The 20,849-nt window shown below is 42.1% G+C and overlaps 1 protein-coding gene across 7 annotated transcripts in view; it reads left to right on the forward strand.

The window, feature by feature from the left end:
- Positions 1 to 20,849, forward strand: part of KLHL32 (kelch like family member 32) — a 240,785-nt gene that overhangs the window by 118,670 nt on the left and 101,266 nt on the right. For 6 of the 7 annotated variants that reach the window (XM_045084237.1, XM_045084238.1, XM_045084242.1 and 3 more), the window contains one exon: positions 5,677 to 5,775. In XM_045084237.1, the coding sequence (XP_044940172.1) occupies positions 5,677 to 5,775 (99 nt within the window). Of the gene's footprint in view, positions 1 to 5,676; positions 5,776 to 12,031; positions 12,113 to 13,994; positions 14,084 to 20,849 lie in introns of those variants that run through there. The other variant, XM_045084240.1, reaches the window with a different exon arrangement.

A 20,849-nucleotide genomic window follows, 5' to 3' on the forward strand; every position in this document is an offset into this window, starting at 1 on the left:
AATGTCAAAACACATGTCAAAAATGTGCATGATACATGCACATTTTCTCAGTACGGTCCAGCTCGCCTCTTTCCAGTTCAGCGTCCTGTATTCTGCCCTCCAGAGGTCAGGTGTGAGTGGATGACAGGGAGAAAATATTCCATCCACCCTGTGAACAAGAGACACTCATACCCTGCCCCCAACCCCTAAATTGCATCAAAATTTCTCTGTCCAATCTCAAGAAGCCCCCACTTTGCTTCCACCCAAGCAGGCGAGTATCACCAAGGGAAAGAAGAAATACCCAATCCAGTCTGGCAGGTTTCAAGGTTTATAAAGTTGTGCCCGTGCATTCTGAACCGCTTGGCTTTATGCAGCCTACATTTCTTGATCCCCTTTGTTACTCAGGGGACATTTGCATTGTGCCCTGTTGATACCTCTGTCTGAGCTACAGTCCAGTTTGATGAGACTGTTGTCCAGCCACTAGAATTGGCTCCCACTTGGCCACTTACTGCTCTGAGCTCTCAGGGAATGCCGCCCTTCCTGTCGGTGGTTCTCAGTGACCCTTCCTCCTGTCTGTCCTGCTTTGAGAACCAGACTAGATGCTGATGGGTACACGATTCTCCAAGGTCTCAATGTAACTAACCAGTGTGTGCTTTACAGCACTGAAACTTGGCTGCCTTAGTTGTCCTCTGCAAATGGGTGAGTTTGCGCTCACTTCCTTCTGCAGAAGGCTATTTTCGGCCAGTTATTCCAGGCAGGCAACAGGCACATTCACGGTACTGGAAATCATAAGGAGACCAAATCTTTTATTTATTTATTTATTTATTTATTTATTTATTTATTTATTTGACAAACAGAGATCACAAGCAGGCCGAGAGGCAGAGAGAGAGGGGGAAGCAGGCTCCCTGCTGAGCAGAGAGCCCCATGCGGGGCTCGATCCCAGGACCCTGAGATCATGACCCGAACCAAAGGCAGAGGCTTAACCCACTGAGCCACCCAGGCGCCCCAGAGATCAAATCTTTACTTGTATTCCTCCCCAAACACAAATTCTCTGGAAGAATATATTAGAACAACTAGTCACGGAAGGCAACAAAGCTGAATTTGAAAGACTCCAGTGCAAGTGGGGCTTTGCCAACACTTGTTCTGTTTCTGTAAGTGAGACCCACAGCTTTCCTAGTACGGTTTGTTTTTTTGTTTGTTTTTTTCTCTCTGTCTCTCTCTCTCTCTCTTCTTTCCAAACTGTGTCCTTTCAATGCACTTGGGATTTCTTGTGCTAAAGTATCTTCCAGAAAAACTGATGTGATAATGAGAGAAGAGAACACTACAGAACAGAGAAACTAGAAACAAAGGCAGAAACAATCCCGGTCCGAGCATCTCCTGTGAGGGCTTCCCAGAGCGAGCCTGCCAGACATGTGGCCCGTGCTTGGAGTGTTTGTCTCATCTGTCTGTGACATCTGTCTTTGTGCTGGGCATTACTGAGCCCTGGAGGTTATCCTCAATGCCAGTTGTGCGAAATCAGCGCCGCTGACGGGATTTAAAGGCTCAGACTAACATTTCTAATCCATCTATTCCCATTCAGTGCCTTAGGCCAGGCCTCATCTGGGAGAATATGCTACATCCTTGCTTCTGTGATGGGAGCTGCAACAATTTCCTGAACGTCAGTCAAAGCCTCTCTCCTTGAGGTGCGGGAGAAATTCAGGATTTCTCCTTCTGACTAGATGGGGAAGGAGCTATAAAAATTTTTGCAAATGAGTGTTGGTATTTTTGCCACACGTGTGTAACTTTTTAACTTTGTTAGTAGTTCAGAGTATAATTTATATAAGAATGCCTGGGTGGCTCAGTTGGTTAAGTGTCTCCCTTCGTCTCAGGTCATGATCCCAGGATACTGAGATAGAGTCCCGCACCGGGCTCCCTGCTCAGTGGGGAGTCTGCTTCTCCCTCTGCCTGCTGCTCCCCCTGCTTGTGTGCTCTCCCTCCCTCTGACAAATAAATAGATAAATAAAAATCTTTTTTAGAAAAGAATATAGGGGCGCCTAGGTGGCTCAGTGGGTTAAAGCCTCTGCCTTCAGCTCAGGTCATGATCCCAGGGTCCTGGAATCGAGCCCTGCATCGGGCTCTCTGCTCAGCAGGGAGCCTGCCTCCCCCCACCCATCTCTGCCTGCCTCTCTGCCTACTTGTGATCTCCGTCTGTCAATAAATAAATAAATAAATAAAATTTATAAGCCCTTTCCTCTTATGTTGTACTAATCAATGAAAGTAATTCTGAATTAAAAAAAAATCTATCTAGAGATATATTAATTCACCAATAATTTTTTAAAATCATTTCACCCAATATGGAGTAAAAGCTCTGTTGGGCATTATTCTCAGTGCTGGGGGTATAGAATAGAACAAGCCCCTGCCCTCTTGGATCTTCTATCCTGTGGGTGGAGAAACAGGAAATAGTCATATAGATAAATATGTACGATGTCGAAAGGTGGTAAATACTAGGAAGAATAATGCAAAGTAAGGAGATAGGGAACTAGGGTGATGGGCAGCAAGGTACTGTTTTATCGAGGATGGCCACAGACGGCCTCTCAGATAAGGGGATATCTGAGCAGAGGTGTGAGCTGAGCACAGGAATGAGCGAGCCATGCTGATATCTTGAGGAAGACTGACCGAGACAAGCCTTCTCGGAAGACAAGCCGAGAAAATAGCAGCTAGGTGTAGACATGAAGTACTCAGGATATTCACAGAAACTTTTATGTTATAGAGAAGATTGGATTCCTTTCCAATGAGATAAAAATTTGCTGGAGAGGTCGGGTCCGTAATCAAAGGAGCGAGACTGATACAAAACAAAGGTCAAGCAAAGCTTTATTTCTCACCAAGCATCGAGAATCGACCTGACCGGCCAGGGCTGTCTCTTGCAAAGAGGTGACCTCTTTCTGCCTTACAGACTAGCTTTTAAGGGCAAAGGCCATGTGGTTGGGCCTGGCCACGCACAGGTGGCCCATTAATGAGATTGTAACACACAAAGAAAGCTGCATAGTCATGCTAGTTCACACATAAGTGACCAATTGAGTCAATTGAATTACAATTTCCCCTATAGTAGATATTTGAACTAGCCTATCACCTTGGTCAGAATTGGCACCCAAAAGGCGCCCAAAGGGTGGGGCCCATACTCCTTGGTAGCTAGGGAGACAGTATGCGGGCCCCCACCCATTGGATACCTCCACCTGGCTTGACCCACCCTTGTATTTGGGCTTTGTTACCTGGGACCAGTGTCCCAGACTTGTTTTTTAAGTAAGTCCCCTGGGGGGAGAGGGGGACAGGGACAGTTTAAAGTTTTACTGTATAAACAACAAAGTCATTCAAAGTCATTGTTTAACTGGATGGATCGCTCTGGCTAAATAGGCCCTTACAAAGGGAGTAACAATTTCATTGATGCCTTTAAAGGATCAATTTGTTTGGTACTATTAAAAACACTCTGAAGGGACAAAGGAGAAAGGAGATGAGAAGGAGAAGGGAGTTGAGGGAAATTGGAAGGGGGGGTGAACCATGAGACACTATGGACTCTGAAAAACAACCTACGGGTTTTGAAGGGACAGGGAGTGGGAGATTGGGGGAACCAGGTGGTGGGTATTAGAGAGGGCACAGATTACATGGAGCACTGGGTGTGGTGCAAAAATAATGAATACTGTTATGCTGAAAATAAATAAAAAGTAAATAAATTTTAAAAAAAAGAAGAAGAAAGGCGTTTGACTAGTTAGGCAGCTATTCTAGTAAGTCTAGGAAGACTAGACTAGACAGGAGTGGTAGTCCTGGCGATAGTACTTAGTGGTGATTGGATTCTGGAATTATTCTGAAGATAGAGCCAATAGGAGTGGCTGAGGATCGAATGTGAGGTAGGAGGAGACAGGGGGAGTCAGGAATTGACTGGGGTCGTAGCCTCAATTGCTGTTGCTGTTTGCTGAGCTGGTTAAGACTGGAATAGGGGCAGGTTTGGTGGTTGATAGAGAGGCTCAGGAGAGACAGGAGATAGGAGCTATCAAAGCACATTTTTATGCTGATGGGAATTTTCAAGAGCAGAAAGAGAACAGATAACCCCCTGGGAAGAGAGGGGACAATGGCTGGCAGAAGGGGTTGAGATCTCTTCCACAAATGGAGTATTTGGTAAATTCAAATGTACTGATACAAATATGGAGAGGTGACTTGGTAGATTTGGTGGTGGGAGGCTTTGGAAGATCATAGGATTAGAGTAAGGAGAGAAAGGAGGCTTGAGGAGGAAGGAGTATGAGGGAAGAGGTAGAGTGAATTGACCACACCAGTGTTTCTCAGGCTTCCCTGTGCTCCACAATGATAAGGGGCCTCCTGATAACATTTGGTGCTGGGTCTCACTATGAAAGTTTCTGATTCATGTAGGTCTGGGGAGACGTCCAAGAATTTGCAACTGTGACAGATTCCCAGGTGATGCTCCTGCTGCTGGTCCTGAGATGAGACCTTGGGAACCACTGGGCTTGAGGCTGGGCTGGAATGGCAGAACAGCACAGAAGGCTTCCCTCTGCCTGGCAGTCATGCAGGTAGTGTGAATCCAGTTAGCGTAGTCTTGTGTTTTTCTGCAGCCCTGTTCAGCGGCTCAGGAGCTGGCAACAGTAGGCACAAAGTTGGACTTCACCAGAAAAAAAAAAAAATACAGAACTGGTATGACTAGTGTTTTTGGGAAGCCTTCCTTATCTGTGACCAACTTGTAGTCTGAAAATGCTGTTTCTGCATCTTCCATTTGAAATAGAAAGGACTTCAATTTATGCATCAACATGGATGGGACTGGAGGAGATGATGCTAAGTGAAATAAGTTGAGCAGAGAAAGTCACTTATTTGTGGAACATGAGGAATAGCATGGAGGACATTAGGAGAAGGAAGAGAAAAATGAAGGGGGCGTGGAAATCAGAGGGGGAGATGGACCATGAGAGACTATGGACTCTGGGAGACAAAGTGAGTGTTTTAGAGGGGAAGGGTTGGGGGGTTGGATGAGCCTTGTGATGGGTATTAGGGAGGGCACGGATTTCATGGAGCACTGGGGTTTATATGCAAACAATGAATCTTGGAACCCTACGTCGGCAACTAATGTGGTGACTACTGCAACATAATAAAAAAAATGAAACCGAAAGGATTAGAGAATCTGAGATTGAGAAAAAAGGAAAACGAAAGTTTGTGGTTGAAGTTCACTATTGTAGGACTTAGAAGTAAAATGGAGTAGTAGCCACCTCTGGTTTCCTATTGAAAGGGGGGGGAACATAAGCCCCCTTTTCCTAAAGTATCTGCTAACCATGCTGTTTCTGTGATCTCCAAAATTGTGAAATATACTTTGAAAAACTAAAATTTGGTTCTTCTGGATGTTCTAAGATTACATCCATCACACAGAATTTTAACAATATTATATGTTCTTTGCAAATGTTCATGTCCTCCTGCAAAAAGTAAGTGGTTAAGTGCAGAGCCTTACACACAGGAAGTGAGTTCTGGAAGTGACAACTCATCTGTTTGAGTGGGGGCCCCAGCTCGATCAAATAGAAAAAAAAAAAAGAACTGACTTCCGTAATAAAGAACAGTATTATTTCAGATCTCTTATGTTAAGCAGCAATTTAAATATGGTGGATTTGCATATTAAGCAAGCATTGATTTTTAAGTCACTGATAGTTTTCTTTTTATTAAAAAACAAAACAGATTTTGTTGGAGCCGGGTGTGATCCAGGATGTGCTAGCAGCTGGCAGTCACCTACAACTGTTGGAGCTTCTCAATTTATGTTCCCACTATCTCATCCAGGTATGTGAGCTTGCGTCCTGCTGCTCTGCCCTCCCTATCCCTTCCCCTGCAGTCATCAGCTGTACCTGCTGCTCCCCGACCTGTGCCTAGACAAGTAAAATGGAAGTAAGGGACACGAGGCTTGTGGTGGTAGAGTTTCTCCAGGACACAGGCTGAGAGGCCCCCAGGAGGGCGGCTGCCGCTCTCCTGGCCTGTCTCAGGACCTCAGACCTCCCCGCCCAGCCCAGGTCCTCACTGCTCTTGGGTAGCAGAGTAACTCAACGATCCTGCTGCAGGTGTATTGCTGGGGCCCTGGGAGATGACCCTGGGAAGGGGCTTCATTTGAAGCAATGTTGTCTGGCTGCAGGAACAACCCCAAATTCACAAAAAATTGAATAGTCAGTGACAATTTCAGCAGCAGTAGCTAATATATCACAAAGTCGTATATAATTAAGTACCATATGAACTTTCCAGGCAATAAGTGCTGGAAAAGGGGTAAATGATCTACGTATTCTTCCCCCGGTTTGCTGGGATGATCAGGAAGGGCTCTGGGAGTGGGCGGAGAGAAAACGCCCATCCTGTGGGCACCGATGCTTCACAGTCAGTCCTCCTAACATCTTTGCACATTTTTATACGTGAAAAATCAGAGATTTAAAAGGTACCCAGCTGGCCTGAGGTGATAGAGCTGGTGAGTGATAGGCCTTTCTGATTCCGAAGACCATTTTTTCTTTCCTGGATAAAAACTTTTTGGTTCATTAGGAAGACACGGGACATCTTAGGCAGACAGTATGGATGTGAGGCTTTTGTTTTACAGAGTTAAGTACGGACTCCCTGTGTTGGAGGCCTCTTAGTTCCTCCACTGGCACGAGTTTTTACTTGCACTTGTTACAGCATTACAACAACAGGGAAAATACATTTTTAACAATGACAAATCCATACGATTTGATTTTACTATCCTTGTACATATGTCATATGAGTACATATAAAAACCCAATTTGTTTCCCTGCCCATTATTTTATTTTCTTCCTAGTCATTTTCTCTAATTCCAAATGCAGGCATATTATTGACTTCTGTCACTCAGGAGGTCGTTTCTCAAGCTCTTCCTCATGTATCATCTTATTTCGTCTTCTCTGCAACCCCGGAAAGTAGGAACCAAAGCTTCCCTGTGAGATGGTGCGACAGGTGTCAGCCACGATCACCTGAGGAGCAGTTCAAACACAGTACATGAAAGCTTTATCCTCATCTCCTTGCATTTAATCTAACAGTGAATGTTTAACTATTATTATCTGATTTCCTTTTCTTTTCCCCTCAATATTGTTGGATGGCATGGGAGAGCTGTTGTCAGTCCCTTTCTGAGAGTAGCAAAAGGGAATAACAAAGAAAGGTTGCAAGACTTCGGAGATGTGTGTTTGACTTGTGAAATTGAAATTATTTTTATTTGACATTTTTCCATCAAATATTGCAACTTGAGCCTTCAGTATCACCTGATTCACTTTTTCCATGACAGGTAATAGTCAATGGTGTATGTTGCCAAAAGTTGGGTTACAGGGCTCATTATCATGATGCGTGTTAAAATGGTGTGTATAGACAGGTGTGATGTGGTGTGTGTGTGTGTGTGTGTGTGTGTGTTTACCTACCCCTGTAATTTGTATAAACAAGAATTCTAGATGAACATCAGAAGTTCATGAATTTGTTGAGATATCTAGTGACTTGTGCACTTTAGAACTTAATTTTTAGTTTGTTGTTTTGTCGAAGAAAAAAATGTAGCCTGCATACAGATATGTTTTTGGACAGTTTGCTTATTATTAGCCTACTTGATCAGTGGTTGAAATTTTCACTTTCTTTTCTCCAATGTTTTCATTTTGTTCTTCCGTGGAACTTTATTTTTCCTTTTTATCCACAATGTTCCAAGTTGTCCAAATTGTGGAAGAAAACTTGGACTTGGAATCAAAGCCGTGTGTATGTAGAAATTTTATGTCAGTCTTTTGAAAATACATACCATTCCTCTTTTTCTTAGGATTGTAAAATTTCCAAGCTGGGTCAGTCTGCTTTTATATTTTGACATAGTTTTACAACTAAACCTATTTACAGTGTTTTGGTATTATTGCTCAACTAATTCTTAATTTCATATGGGACCATTTTATTTGGTATATAAAAATGTTTTTTGTTAAAATGAAAAATCTTTAGTGCTCAAAATATACTTAGAAGTTGTGCCTTATCAGGGTGCCTGTGCGGCTCAGTCGGTTGGGTGTCAGACTCTTGATTTCAGCTCAGGTCATGATCTCAGGGTTATGGGATCGAGCCCTGCATTGGGCTCCATGCTCAGCACAGAGTCTGCTTGTCCCTCTCCCTCTGCTCCTCCCCTTGCTCTCTCTCAAATAAAAAATTACGGACTCCTGGGTGGTTCAGTCGGTTAAGCATCTGCCTTCAGCTCAGATCATGATTCCAGGGCCCTGGGATTGAGCCCCAAGTCAGGCTCCCCTGCAGAGGAGAAACAGGGGAGCCTGCTTCTCCCTCTGCCTCTGTCCCTGCTTGTGTGCTCTTTCTCTCTCATTCTATCTCTCAAATAAACTCCTTAAAAAAAAAAAAAGAAGAAGAAAAGAAGTTGTGCCCTGTCAATCAAGGCTAGCATCTCTTCCATTCTTGCATTTTTCCCACTAGGGGTTTGTGAAGCCGTTCTCCCCTCCTAAGATGTCTGGTCTTGTTTGTTACTCTCAAGTTACCACAGTTTCTTTGGTTTCTCCCAGAGTTGTGAAAGACCTCTGCTCTGATACTTCCTGTTGTCGTCTGGTGCTCATTCCTAGCCGAGTAGAACCCCTGGGTTGACCCTCACTGAGTCTCTGGGCCATCAGCTGTTACCTTGGCCTGAAACTCCTCTGTACAGGTGTAAATGCTACCGCTGCCCCCCAGCAAAGGAAGGGACACCTCGAGGCCACTGCATGCTCTGCTTTTTTCTTTCGTTTCCTTGGGGAGGCTCCTGAGAGCAGGGCCCTCAAACCTCAGGAGCACTGCCCCTCTGTCTGTGAGGATAGCCATTGTATTAGCCTCCTGTGCTGTGGAGACTTCACCTTATTCATTTTTAGTCCCCAGGCCCCCTGGATGGCAGGCCCTTGTGAACACAGAGGTTCTCAGTTTGTGGAATAAAGGGGGAGCCTAGGAGTGCAAAAGGTGTGTGTTGGTGGGGGAGGGGGCTCCGGGTGGGTAGTGGCTACAGTGACAGCCTCCCAACCACAGCCTGGGTTTGCATCCGTCCTCACCCGCTTGGCCATGCAGTTCCAGAGGACACTCCTGGGGGCCTGGCCTGTTAGTGTATTCCTTTTTTAAAAGATATTTATTTATTTTAGAGAGAGAGAGAGCACAAGGAGGGGGAGGGACAGAGGGAGCAGCAAGCTCCCCACTGCGCAGGGAGCCTGATGCTGGGCTCAATCCCAGGACCCTGGGATCATGACCAGAGCTGAAGGCAGACGCTTAACGACTGAGCCACCCAGATGCCCTCATTAGTGTATTCTTAATATGCATGACCTGTTGGACTTTTATCTGTTCTCTGAGATCCAGGTCCAAATAAAATGTGACTGCTCCTTCCCTTCTCCTCCTCCTGCTCTCCTTCCTTGTACATTGTGCTTTAAAAAAAAAAAAATTCATCAAAAAGGTGCAATTTATTAAATTCGTTAAAGAGTAGTTACTGTCTTCAAAACAGATCTGGTAAAATGCTCAAATTACTTTGGTTTTCAGAGTATACCTGTTTCTCTACATGCCATTTGCTATGTTCAGTCTTATCCAGGAAACTCTGCAGCCCCTCGTCAGGGGTGATGGGCTACGGATGTAGTACTGCCATGTGTCCCTTGATTTACTGAGTTCTGTGGGCCAACATTTCAGACTTTTTGAATCCAGTTTGTTTTCACAAACTGATTTTTCCCAGACTTTCTAAATGAGCTGCTGAACCTCTCCACCTAAATATCACATGTGGAGTCCAAACTTAACATGAGAAAACCTGTCATTTTCTCTAGTGATGATACTGTTAATCTGCTAGTTTTCTAGAAATTTGGACATTGCCTTAGTCTCCTTCCTCAGCCCCATATCCAATTGGTTGCCAGGCTGAGCTGATTCTACATCCCAAATACCTCTCAGACCTGATCCTTTTCTTCATTGTTAAAGCCCTTACCCCTTTTGGGGGCTCTCATCATTACTGACTATAGATTATAGAGAGTTCCTCATATCCTCCTGAGGGGTCTCCATGTTCCTAGCCTTACTCCATGCCAAACCATAGTCCCCTGAGCCTTCATTACCTTTCTCAGGGTGGGGAAACAGCCTGTGTCGAGGGCCTCTCATTACCACGTGTTTTGGACAGTGATTTTTATTTTCCCTCTGTTAAGGAACCCTGTAAAGCAGATGAGTATTCTTTTGTTTTTACAGAAGGGAAAACTTAAATTCAGAACCAAGGTGTTGATCCAGTGGAAACACTGATGAGTGCCCCTGATGACCATTCTAGAGCTGACCTTAGGTCATCTAGAGATGAACTTAGCCTGATCTTTCAGGCCAGGCTTGTTCCTCCCTAGCCTCCCCTGCAGCCTTAGTGCCTTTCCTAATCCGCTGTGCTCTGGCCTCTCAGGTAACTTTTCATTCTGGGACTTGCCATTAGGTGAGTACAATCTTCTGATTGTACCAAGGAGCAGGACTAGGGGAAACATCGTGCACACACTCCTCCCCTACCCTCTCCCCTGCTGATGCACCTGTCAGAAGATGAAGGGAGCTGGCCACTGGATTTTGGGTTGTATCCCCTGAAAGTGATGCATTAGGAGATACACACTTTGCTGAAAGTGTCCTTTTTTGTAGTTAGCTTTCAAAAAAAAAAAACAAAAACTTTTTACATTTCATACCACTTCTCCCAAATAGTAAATAGTATATCCTATTATTTAATTAGCAAGTGTTTGTTTGTTTGCCAAGTATCAGCCTTTACTATGATATGCAATTTAAATATATTGACAAGAGAGAACGGTCATGTACACTTTGTAAAGAAGGCCACCCAAGAGGTGAATCAATTCCTTTTGAGAGAACACTCTTAGTATCTCTTCCTAGGCAGCAGGTGGCAGTATGAATCCACCAGAATTCAGTAGTTAATTTAAAGCAAAAAGCAAAAAAAAAAAAAAAAAAAAAATCAGAAAAAATGAAAAGAAAAATTATTTATTTTGCTACATATTAGTCTTCTGACCTAATCAGTAAAAAAGTCATTATTCACACCACACTGGGCAATATGCACTGTAATTTTTAACAAATAATAGGAAACTGTTAATGTGTTCACAGGAAATACAGTTTTGTCTTGGGCTGCTGTGGTCATTTATCACTGCACTTTGTGAAATCACTCATTTGTTCTAATTTGAATGTAAATGACTCAAGGTTTTACAAATAAGGTGACAGACTCACATAAATGTAATTGCAGGGTTCATCTCCCTCTTTTTATATATCACTCATTAGGTTATGAATTAAATACATCGTATTAAACCAGGGGCATGTCCAATGATGATATTGTAATGGCAAATTACTCTATGCTATTAGAGGTGTATTTTTTATTCATGGACATTAATTTGTCATTAAGCGGCATTAGTTTAGCACTTTTATGCGAAAGACGTGACCTGAAAGAGGAGACGTGCTGCCTGGATGGGAGAGGGAAGGGACATGCGCGCTCTAGGTAGAGCGTTTTATCACCGCAAGGAAAACAGGGGAGCATTTGTTTTATTATTTTTTTCATTTGTTTTATTTCCTGCTTTTATAAGTGTAAAAGATCATCACCAGATCAAAGGCATCGTTCTGCTTACAGTGTGCACATTTGTATCATCTAGTAAAGCAAAGCCCAGATTCTTACTATTAATCATTCGGAAGCCAAGAACGTACAGGAGCTGGAGGGAGCCCGCGGCTTCCCGCCCTAAATCTCCCTCCTCTGTGACTGATGCTTATTAGTCATCCCTTGTCTTCATTTAGTCTTACACTAAATGGGCTACCGTGAGAATTAGTCATTTTTCTCTCTTCAGTGAAGGTACAAAGATTTAAAGAATGTTATTCTCTCATGAGGGTATTAGGAAGAATTCTGGATATTTTGTTCCTTTTTTTTAATGAATGGCGATTTTCCTGTTCTTTTCCCAAGAATATATTTTTTCTGCTTCCAATTTTGAGGAACACTGGATCCTTGAAATAGCTTCACAGAAGCTGCAAGTATTCAACTGCTGCTTTTGCATCAATTTCCTCATGGGTGCCTGTGGTTGGAGAAGGTCTTCCTGACCTCAGTTGACGGCAAGGTTCTCGAAGGCAGCTACCAGGCCTGACCCCGTCCCTGTCTTCCTTCCTTTATCATCACCTGAGCCCAGTATGTATATTTGTCAGCTTGGATGGCCCTACCGAAATGGCCCAGGCTGGGTGGTTTAGGCAACAGACATTTATTTCTTATAATTCTGGTCACTGGAAGTCCCAAGTCAGGGGGCAGCGTGGTTGGGTTCTGGTGAGAGCCTTCCTCCTGGCTGGCGGACGACCTTCTTGCTGTGTCCTTGCCTGGTACACAGATCGCAGGCTCTCTGGCGTCTCTACACAGAAGGATAATCCTGTCCTGTGCGCCCCACCCTCATTCACTCTTCTGAATTACCTCCTAATTACCTCCCAAAGGCCATATCTCCAAATACCAGCACGCGGAGACTTAAGAGTTTCAAGGCAGGAATTTGGGAGGGACACATTTTTCAGTGAACCACAGTATGTATCAAGGGAATGAATGTGCCTCCGTTCAGTAATTTTGTCCTACTTGTTTAATATTGAAATTTTGTGTTATGAGAGGAAAATATGTTACTAAGTCGGTCCTTTTTTTTTTTATAAGATTTTATTTATTTATTTGACAGACTGAGATCACAAGTAGGCAGAGAAGCAGGCGGAGAGAGAGAGTGTGGAGGAAGCAGGCTTCCTGCTGTGCAGAGAGCCTGATGCAGGGCTCGATCCTAGAACCCTGAGATCCCAGGACCTGAGCCAAAGGCAGAGGCTTTAACCCACTGAGCCACCCAGGTGCCCCACTAAGTCAGTCTTTCATTAGTTTTACTCATTGAATACATTACTCATTCAATACATTGAATACATTTTCTGTGGGGATTGCATTTGGCACTGAGGATCTTGCATATTTTGCAGTAGTATAATAAGGTTGTCATTTTTAAACTAAAGTAATACTACAATGACTTTTAGAAGGTTATCTCTTCCAAACAATGTATTATTATAATTTTAATTACTAAATTAACAGTATCTTCTAAATACATAATATATAGTGGGTGTGCTGAATAGAATAATTTGTCTTCAAGGTTGAGAAGAAGTTAGATCTCACGCTCATTTTTCTCCAACACTGAGCTATTTTCTTCCACATTAGATAAGACAGATGATTGTATCAACATATATATTTAATATGCCCCTATCAAATACACCAACTTCATGCTGCTTCATAGTTCACCGGAGCTAATACTCTTGTATTTGGAGAAAGAGTACAAAGTCTGGAAAAAAATATTACAAATGGCTTCATCTTCTGGATGTTTTTTTAATCAGTGAAAATGATCAGAAAGGATGGAAATGTATCAGTCCTAGTTAATTATAGCTAACTACTGATTATTTGTTCTAATCAAGAGTGTTTGCTATCTGGCACAGAATATCATATTTGCCAAATATCATTCATATTCGGCTCTAATATATATCATGAGATCCTTTAGTAGCATTTTAGAAGCCCAGTTAATTTTTTCATATACTATTAGGTTGACTTCTATTCCCTAAGTCCATTCCAAAGGAGGTCAGTGGTAACAGCCTAGAGGCATGCTGGGGGGCCAGGGAAGTCATTTTGGCATTTTAATTTATTATGTGGATAATCTGAAGTTGACTCTGTCATCCTTGTTTGTAAGTTTTTAATGAGAAAAAAGATTGTCTTGAAGGCTTTTTCTAATGCTACTAATTTTTATTCTAAGTGAACCATTGCCAGCTGGGCCAGTGTCCTGGGACTGAGCCCTGCATCTGGCTCCCAGGGAGCCTCCTTCTCCCTCTGCCCCTGCTCTCGTGCTCTTTCTCTCAAATAAATAAATAAAATCTTTTAAAAAATAAATAAAATGAAATTACTTCCAGCATATTTTTCTCAAAAGTAAAGTGTTTCCAATGTTTTATTAATGCCAGAGTTCAGAATCAATACACCAAGCAAACAAATATCAATCTCATTTAATTCTATTTTTAATACTTAGAAATTAGGGCCATTACAAGAACATCTGGGTTTCGTTTGAGATACTCATCCTCCCACGCACCAGCCCTCTGCAGATCTTACTACCCAGAGGTAAGTGTCTGGCCTTTTCTCTAAGGTTAAGCAGCCCTACTGCTCCGTACTCCATCAGGTGCCTTCTGTGTTTCCTATGGTTTCAGTGTCCCCTTCTGCACTGGCTCCTTTCGTTTTTTTTAAAATAGGATCAATAAGATGGGACAAACTTTTCTTCCTCTCTCCGTATCGCAACCCTCTTCCATTCACTACCAAACTGCGATCAGTGCCTGTACTTCCTTATCTTCCATTCATTCTTCAGTCCTATTGAACTCGCCCTCTGCCTCATTACTCCTCAACAGCTGTCCAACAAAGGTCCCAAAGCCGCCTAATTATCAAACACAGTGGGCCCCTCATGGTGTCCTAATGTGACTGCTCTCCAACATTTCCACACTGGGAGCTCCACTCTCTGCTACAGTTTTCTTTTCTCAAGACTCTCTCCTAATTCTTTTCATTCAGATCCTATATAAGCTCTGCTTTGAGCAGCTCCTTGACTCTCCCTCCAGGCACTCTCCCTCGGCTCCACGCTGGTACGCTTTGCTTACAGCGCTCTCTTTCATCCACAGGCGGAGGGCTGGCTACTTTATTGCAATCTCCTCTCCCAAGCGCCAGACCCCTGTGCTCAGCCAGCATTTGCACGTGGCGCTTCATATTCATCTGTACCCTGTTTCACACACCTGCTCCTCCTCCTCCTCTTTGTTAGGGATCTGTCATCAGGTCTGGATCATCTTTCTGCAGCATTCCTGCAACAGCTCCGCTGTGCCCTTGCCTATGATCTAATGATAATCAATACTTTGCTGTACAAATCTAAGTTACTTTTGTGGTCCACAAAACAATTTATTTCCCTAAAACCCAAGCTGGATCCCTGTCTCCTGGTTACTCAATAGGTTTCCAAGAGAGTCTTGTTCTTTCTCTTTCTTGTATCCCTCATGTGTTCTATTCTCACGGTACCCAAGAACAGCATGTTCTATCATTTTAAAGCTAACTGTGTAATCAGCATTTCCTCTTGGGTATCCCAGGGCACATGAACTTTTTGAGTATGAACTCAAATCAGAAACCAGGAGTCCTCCTAAAATCATTCATCTCCTTGTGCCGTACATATGCTGTCACCAAGACCTTTCAAATCTACCTCTTTAATTTTCTTAAACACACTTTTTTAGAGTAGTTTTAGGTTTGCAACAAAATTGAGAGGAAGATACAGGCATTTTGTATTAATATCTCGGCCCCCACATAGGCCTAACTGCTCTCATTATCAGCCTCCTCCACCAAAGTGGCTCATTCGCTACTGTCGATGAACCTACATGGATATGTCATTCTCACTCAGAGCTCACCATTTACATTATATGGTTCACTCTTGCTGTTGTCCATTTTATGGGTTTGGACACATGTATACTGAAATGTATCTGCCATTATAGTATCACGCAGAGTAGTCTCACTGCCCTAAAATTTTTCTGTGCTTTGCTTATTCATCCCTCCCTTCCCCACCTCAACCTGGCAACCACTGATCTTTTCACTGTCTGTATAGTTTGGTCTTTTCCAGAATATTGTGTAGGTGGAATCATACAGAATGTAGCCTTTTCAGATTGGCTCCTTTGGCTTACTGATATGTATTTAAATATCTTCTGTGTCTTTTCATGACTTGATAGCTTATTGCTTTCTTTTTTCCCCCCAAGATATTTATTTATTTATTTGAGAGAGGGAGTGCAAGGAGTGGGGGTGGGGAGACACAGAAGGGGAGGACTTAGGGGAGAAGAGAATCTAAAGCAGACTCTGCACTGAGTGTGGAGCCCACCATGGGGCTTGATCTTAGGAGCCTGAGATCATGACCTCAGCAGAAACCAGGAGTCTAATGCTTGACTGACTGAGCCACCCAGGAACCCTAACAGCTCATTTCTTTGTAGCACTGAATAATATTACATTACCGGGATGTACCTCACTTTATTTATCCTCTCACTACTGAAAGACTTCTTGGTTGCTTCTAAGTTTAGGCCGTTACGAATAAAGCTGCTATGAACACTTGTGTACAGGGTTTTGTGTGAAACCCCTTAATTTTAAATCCCTCTCATTCTCTCCATTTCTTTTACTGCTATTACTATCTTAGTTTGAACTTTCATTATCTCCTGGACTAAAGAATCTTCCTCCTACCCAATGAAGCTGCCTTTACTCTTGCCACACTCAAAATTCTGTTTGATTGACATGTAAAAATAACTTTTAAAAATTCTGGTTGATTTGTAAAAATAATAATAATAATAATAATAATAACCTGATTACGTCGCAGTCATGTCTAAAATCATTCCGTAGTCCGCGGTTCATCACAGCCTCGGGATAATGTTCATTCCCCCTAATCCGACACACGGGTCCCATCTTTATTATGAAACTTCCTATCTCTTTAGGCTTTTTGTTTGTTTGTTTCAAACAATTTACCACCCATGAGCAATGCCACAGTCATTATGAACTTCATGCATTTCTCTGTACCTTAAACTCTTTGAATGAAGCGTCTTTCTCCATGGATTATTCTTCCTTCGTTTTGTCACCTTATGAATTCCTCTTTAAGTACTTTGCTCATAGGTTATCTCGTCTTCCAGAGTTGCGTGGTCAGTCCACCTAGCTGGAGTCAAATTTCTCTCCTCTTCATTCATTATGAGTAGTCCTCTGGGGTGCTGATCACACCATAATGTTCGTGTTGATTTACTTATCTATCTCCCCATGATAGAAATTCATGTCCCAGAGTTATGTGACCTTGGGAAAACTGCTTAACTGTTTTGCCCCCAGTCCTCATCTGTAAAATATAGATACAGTATCAGTATATAATCTACCTCTTGGCATGTGGAGGATTCAGTGAGATAATGCATATGAAGTATCCTACCTGCAGTAGGTACACTAGAAACCAGAATGAGCTGGTTTCCAAAGAATGGAATGATCACTTGTGAATTCCTCTATTAGTTCTACCATTATCTTCTTACGTGTTTCCCTCACTCTTGTCTTCCTTCATTCCTGGAAATGTCACAACTTTACTACCTACCTTCAATTGACAACATATTGGACGAGTCTATTCCTGAAAATTTTGAAAATAAGCACCATTCTGTAAAAGGTATTTTTTTTTTCTTTCAGCCACTTCTCTTTGATTTTGTAAAAGGGCATGCCTTGTCTTAGGGGGAAAAAAAATTTGCAAATAATTTAAATGGAACATCAGCTCTCTCTCTGCCTCTGAATTGTGAAAACAACACACTGAAATTGTACTTTAATAAATAGTAAAAACAATGCTTTTCAAAGCAACATATTACATTGGTATTAACGCTTTGTATCTAGGCAGTTTTGTTTTATTGTTTCTCCTGCCCTTTCTGTAAATAAAACACCTTGCCCCATTCTCATATACAGAATCCAAGAAAGAAATGGAAAAAAAAAATCCTTCATTTCTAGCTTAATGCATAGTAGCTGCTTAAAAACCCGTGTTTGTTTGCAATCCTTCTATGTGTGCCGTGAAAGTTCCCCATGATAGGAACATTTTATAATGTAGTTGCGTGATGTCCTGAGATCTCCTGACAAAGGAAGAGGAAAGCAGTGCATTTGTTTAAAAGAAGGAAAATGTGATCTTTTCCTTCCTAGGAGACTGCTACTCACATGTCCGCCTCCCTCCTGCTGTCTTTCCTTCCTAAACTTCTCCCTCACTCCTTTCCTATTCTTTAGCCACAGATGTCCTTTAGAGCAGGTTTCTGGCCTTTTCTCACATTAAGGGATATGTGCGCAGCTCCTGGAAAGACGATTGCTTGTCTCTATCATTAATTCAGCTCTAGGTACTCGGCATCAGCCCTGTGCCTTCAGTATAATGTTTACTCACTTCCAAGGCTGGGATGAAGGACTAGGAATTAGTTCTGCTGCAAGAATAGACTTACCTACATATTGCCTACATACATGCATATATGTGTAGGAGTTACTACATTTGTAGAGTCGTTCCTTTCTTTACTCAAATGCTCAAATGCACAGTATGTATTAGTGGTTCCTAAATTTGACCACATGTGGGATCCCCTGAACGGCTGGTTAAAACAGCCCCACCACCAGAGGGACTCCTGGCCCCACTGCCAGAGTTTCTGATTCGTGAGGTCTGGCAAGGAAACTGCGAATCTGTGTTCTAACAAGTTCCCAACTGAATGTGGTGTTCCTGGTCTGGGACCACAGTTTGAGAACCACTGCTTGAGATGCTCTTGCCATATCCTGTCACATTAGTTATGTGCCCCATAAACCGCTGCTCTTTGGACTTCCAAAACCATCATCATGTTCAAATAAATTCAAACTGGTTCTAGTTTGTACTTATAAAAATATCAATATTATGTATCCTTCACGGCATCCAAAATTTAAAAAGTCAGAACAATGCAGATTGGAAACAAACAATTAAAAAACCCACCAGTCCATTTTTATAGATAATAATGACAAAGACAGTCTATGTGGATAACTGGCAGATTATCAAAAGTCTGCAGAATTGAGTGCACCAGAGCTAAGTAAGGAAATAGATCATAATTACTTCTATGCTGTTCTTCAAAAAAAAAAAAAAATAGTTGATGGTTACTGAAATTTTCTTTTTAAAGCTCTACTTGCACAGACAGACTATTTTCAATTAAAGAAAGAAAAGTATGTGTACATTAAGTTCCTCTCTGGTTCATAATTCAATGGTATTTGCTTGATGTGCTGAGCCAGCTTTAGGAAACTTTGCAATAGCATTTTGTAGCTCATTGTGATGGGGACTAGAATTATTGGTTGTTGACGTGGCCATGTCTCTGTGCTTCCTTCATGGATTTCCAGCTTACTACAGACTTTCCCAAGAACAATATAAAATTATTCATGAGCCTTGGATATTATGCATACAGCTGATTATGAAAATGTATTAGTAACCTAATTGTGGAATTCCTCTGTTATACACCACAAATATATTTAAATAGGCCTTCAAAGACTCCAAGAATTAGAGCACGTTGAGGTTTTTTCCCCTTGTAGTTTGTTCAATTGCTAATATTTTGTTTTAGTTGAATCAGAATATATCATAAACATATTTATATAAATATAAGGATATATGGTTGCCCAGATATATTTGTATGTTTATGTACAAATATACTTCTATCTCTCTGTATATTTAAGCAGAGAGAAAAATAAGACATACAAGATAAAAACATCTGCCTTTACTGTATTTTACCATATCCACAAGTAATCTGGGCTGCATTGTCAATGAATTACTCATTTTTTTCTCTCATAAAAGTTAACTTTACCCCATCGAACCTGATGTAAAATATTATAGAAAAAACTCACAGATCCCCTTGCATACATGATGTACATGCTAATATTTTCCCTATATCACTCATCCCAAGGATATTAAAATGTTTGGGTTTTGTTTATTTGGTTGTTTGTTTCAACATGTTCCAAAGGGCCACCCCTTTCCCACACATCACCACAAAGCCTTTCATGCTGCTTCCTCGACTCCTGGAGTGTCGTCCTTTTCTGCAGCACCAGGTCCTGTAGCCACGTAATGCCTTGATTTATAACTAGGTTGTAATCCAAATAGGAAACAGGTGGAATCACAACTGGGTATGGTGCCTTGGATATTAATGGCCTGGCTCAGCAGTGGAATTTCTAAAGCTGTATACACTTTTTTTGCCTTAATTATGCATTCATTAAAAGCTTTTATACCCAACAGAATAAAGTAAATATTTTTTGATCTCCATAGTGTGCTCCCAGACTGTAGATTTGCACAGCAGGGTCTTGATAATCTGAATAAATTGTATTTCCCCAAGGAGTTTATCTTTCAAAGAAGGTCATAAAGAAATGTAGCTCTTCCGTCCTTAGATTTCTAATGTGCCTTTCAGCTATGTGTAATGTAGAAGGGGAACCAGGGCATGTTTTGGTAACACATATTTGGTGATAGTCCAGTATAATGTCTCAACCTGTTCTCCTTGATCTCTGGTGAAGTCTTTCTTAAATACAAAAGAAATGAATGATTTTATATGACCGCTATGGTTTTTGCTGATAATTGAAGAAAAATTAAGACCACATTTGACATTCAGGTGTTTTCTTCCTTTCACCCAGTCAGTGAATGAAATTCATGGAATATGCAAAGCTGTAGTTTAAGCACTGTTAACAGCATTTTAAAAAGAGTACAGTAATAAAATGAGAGCTACTGTATGCTGAGCACCTTCTACGTGGAAGACACTTTACATGTACTTTGGGAATCCTTACCACAGATCACTTTTGCCCTTTTTTAGTTGAGAAAATTAGACTCCGGTCAGCCGTTGGCTGAGGCCATCCAGATGGGTCAGGCTCAGATCACGTGCTCTTCCCCACACCTCGAAACTGAGGATGCAGCCCGTTCCTGGTCACCACAACTAGAGACCTACTGAAAAAGACAGGGAAATGATAAAACTATAAACCCAAATATATACGCACAACCAACTGAGCTTATCATTTTTCTGAGTCATCAAGAGTAAGATGGGAAAACACCTGATCTTGAAGAACAGCCTAAAAATAACATATGATTGTGAAATTTTAGGCGATAAATTTTCTCCCTCTCTTCGGGCTGCTGTATTTATTTCCAGCGAGGCTGCCACATTCATCTCCAGTGTGGCCAGCACTCTAGGAATGTACTTTAAAAATACTTTAATTAAGGGTGCCTGAGTGACTCAGTCGATTAAGCATCTGCCTTTGGCTTAGGTCATGTCCAGGGTCCTGGGATCGAGCCCCGCACTGGACTCCCTGCTCAGCAAGAATCCTGCTTCTCCCTTTCCGTCCACTGCTCCCCTGCTGCTGG

Source organism: Mustela putorius, unplaced genomic scaffold (assembly GCF_011764305.1).
Source record: "Mustela putorius furo isolate JIRA1106 unplaced genomic scaffold, ASM1176430v1.1 tig00000759_pilon_pilon_pilon, whole genome shotgun sequence".
NCBI classification, from domain to species: domain Eukaryota; kingdom Metazoa; phylum Chordata; class Mammalia; order Carnivora; family Mustelidae; genus Mustela; species Mustela putorius.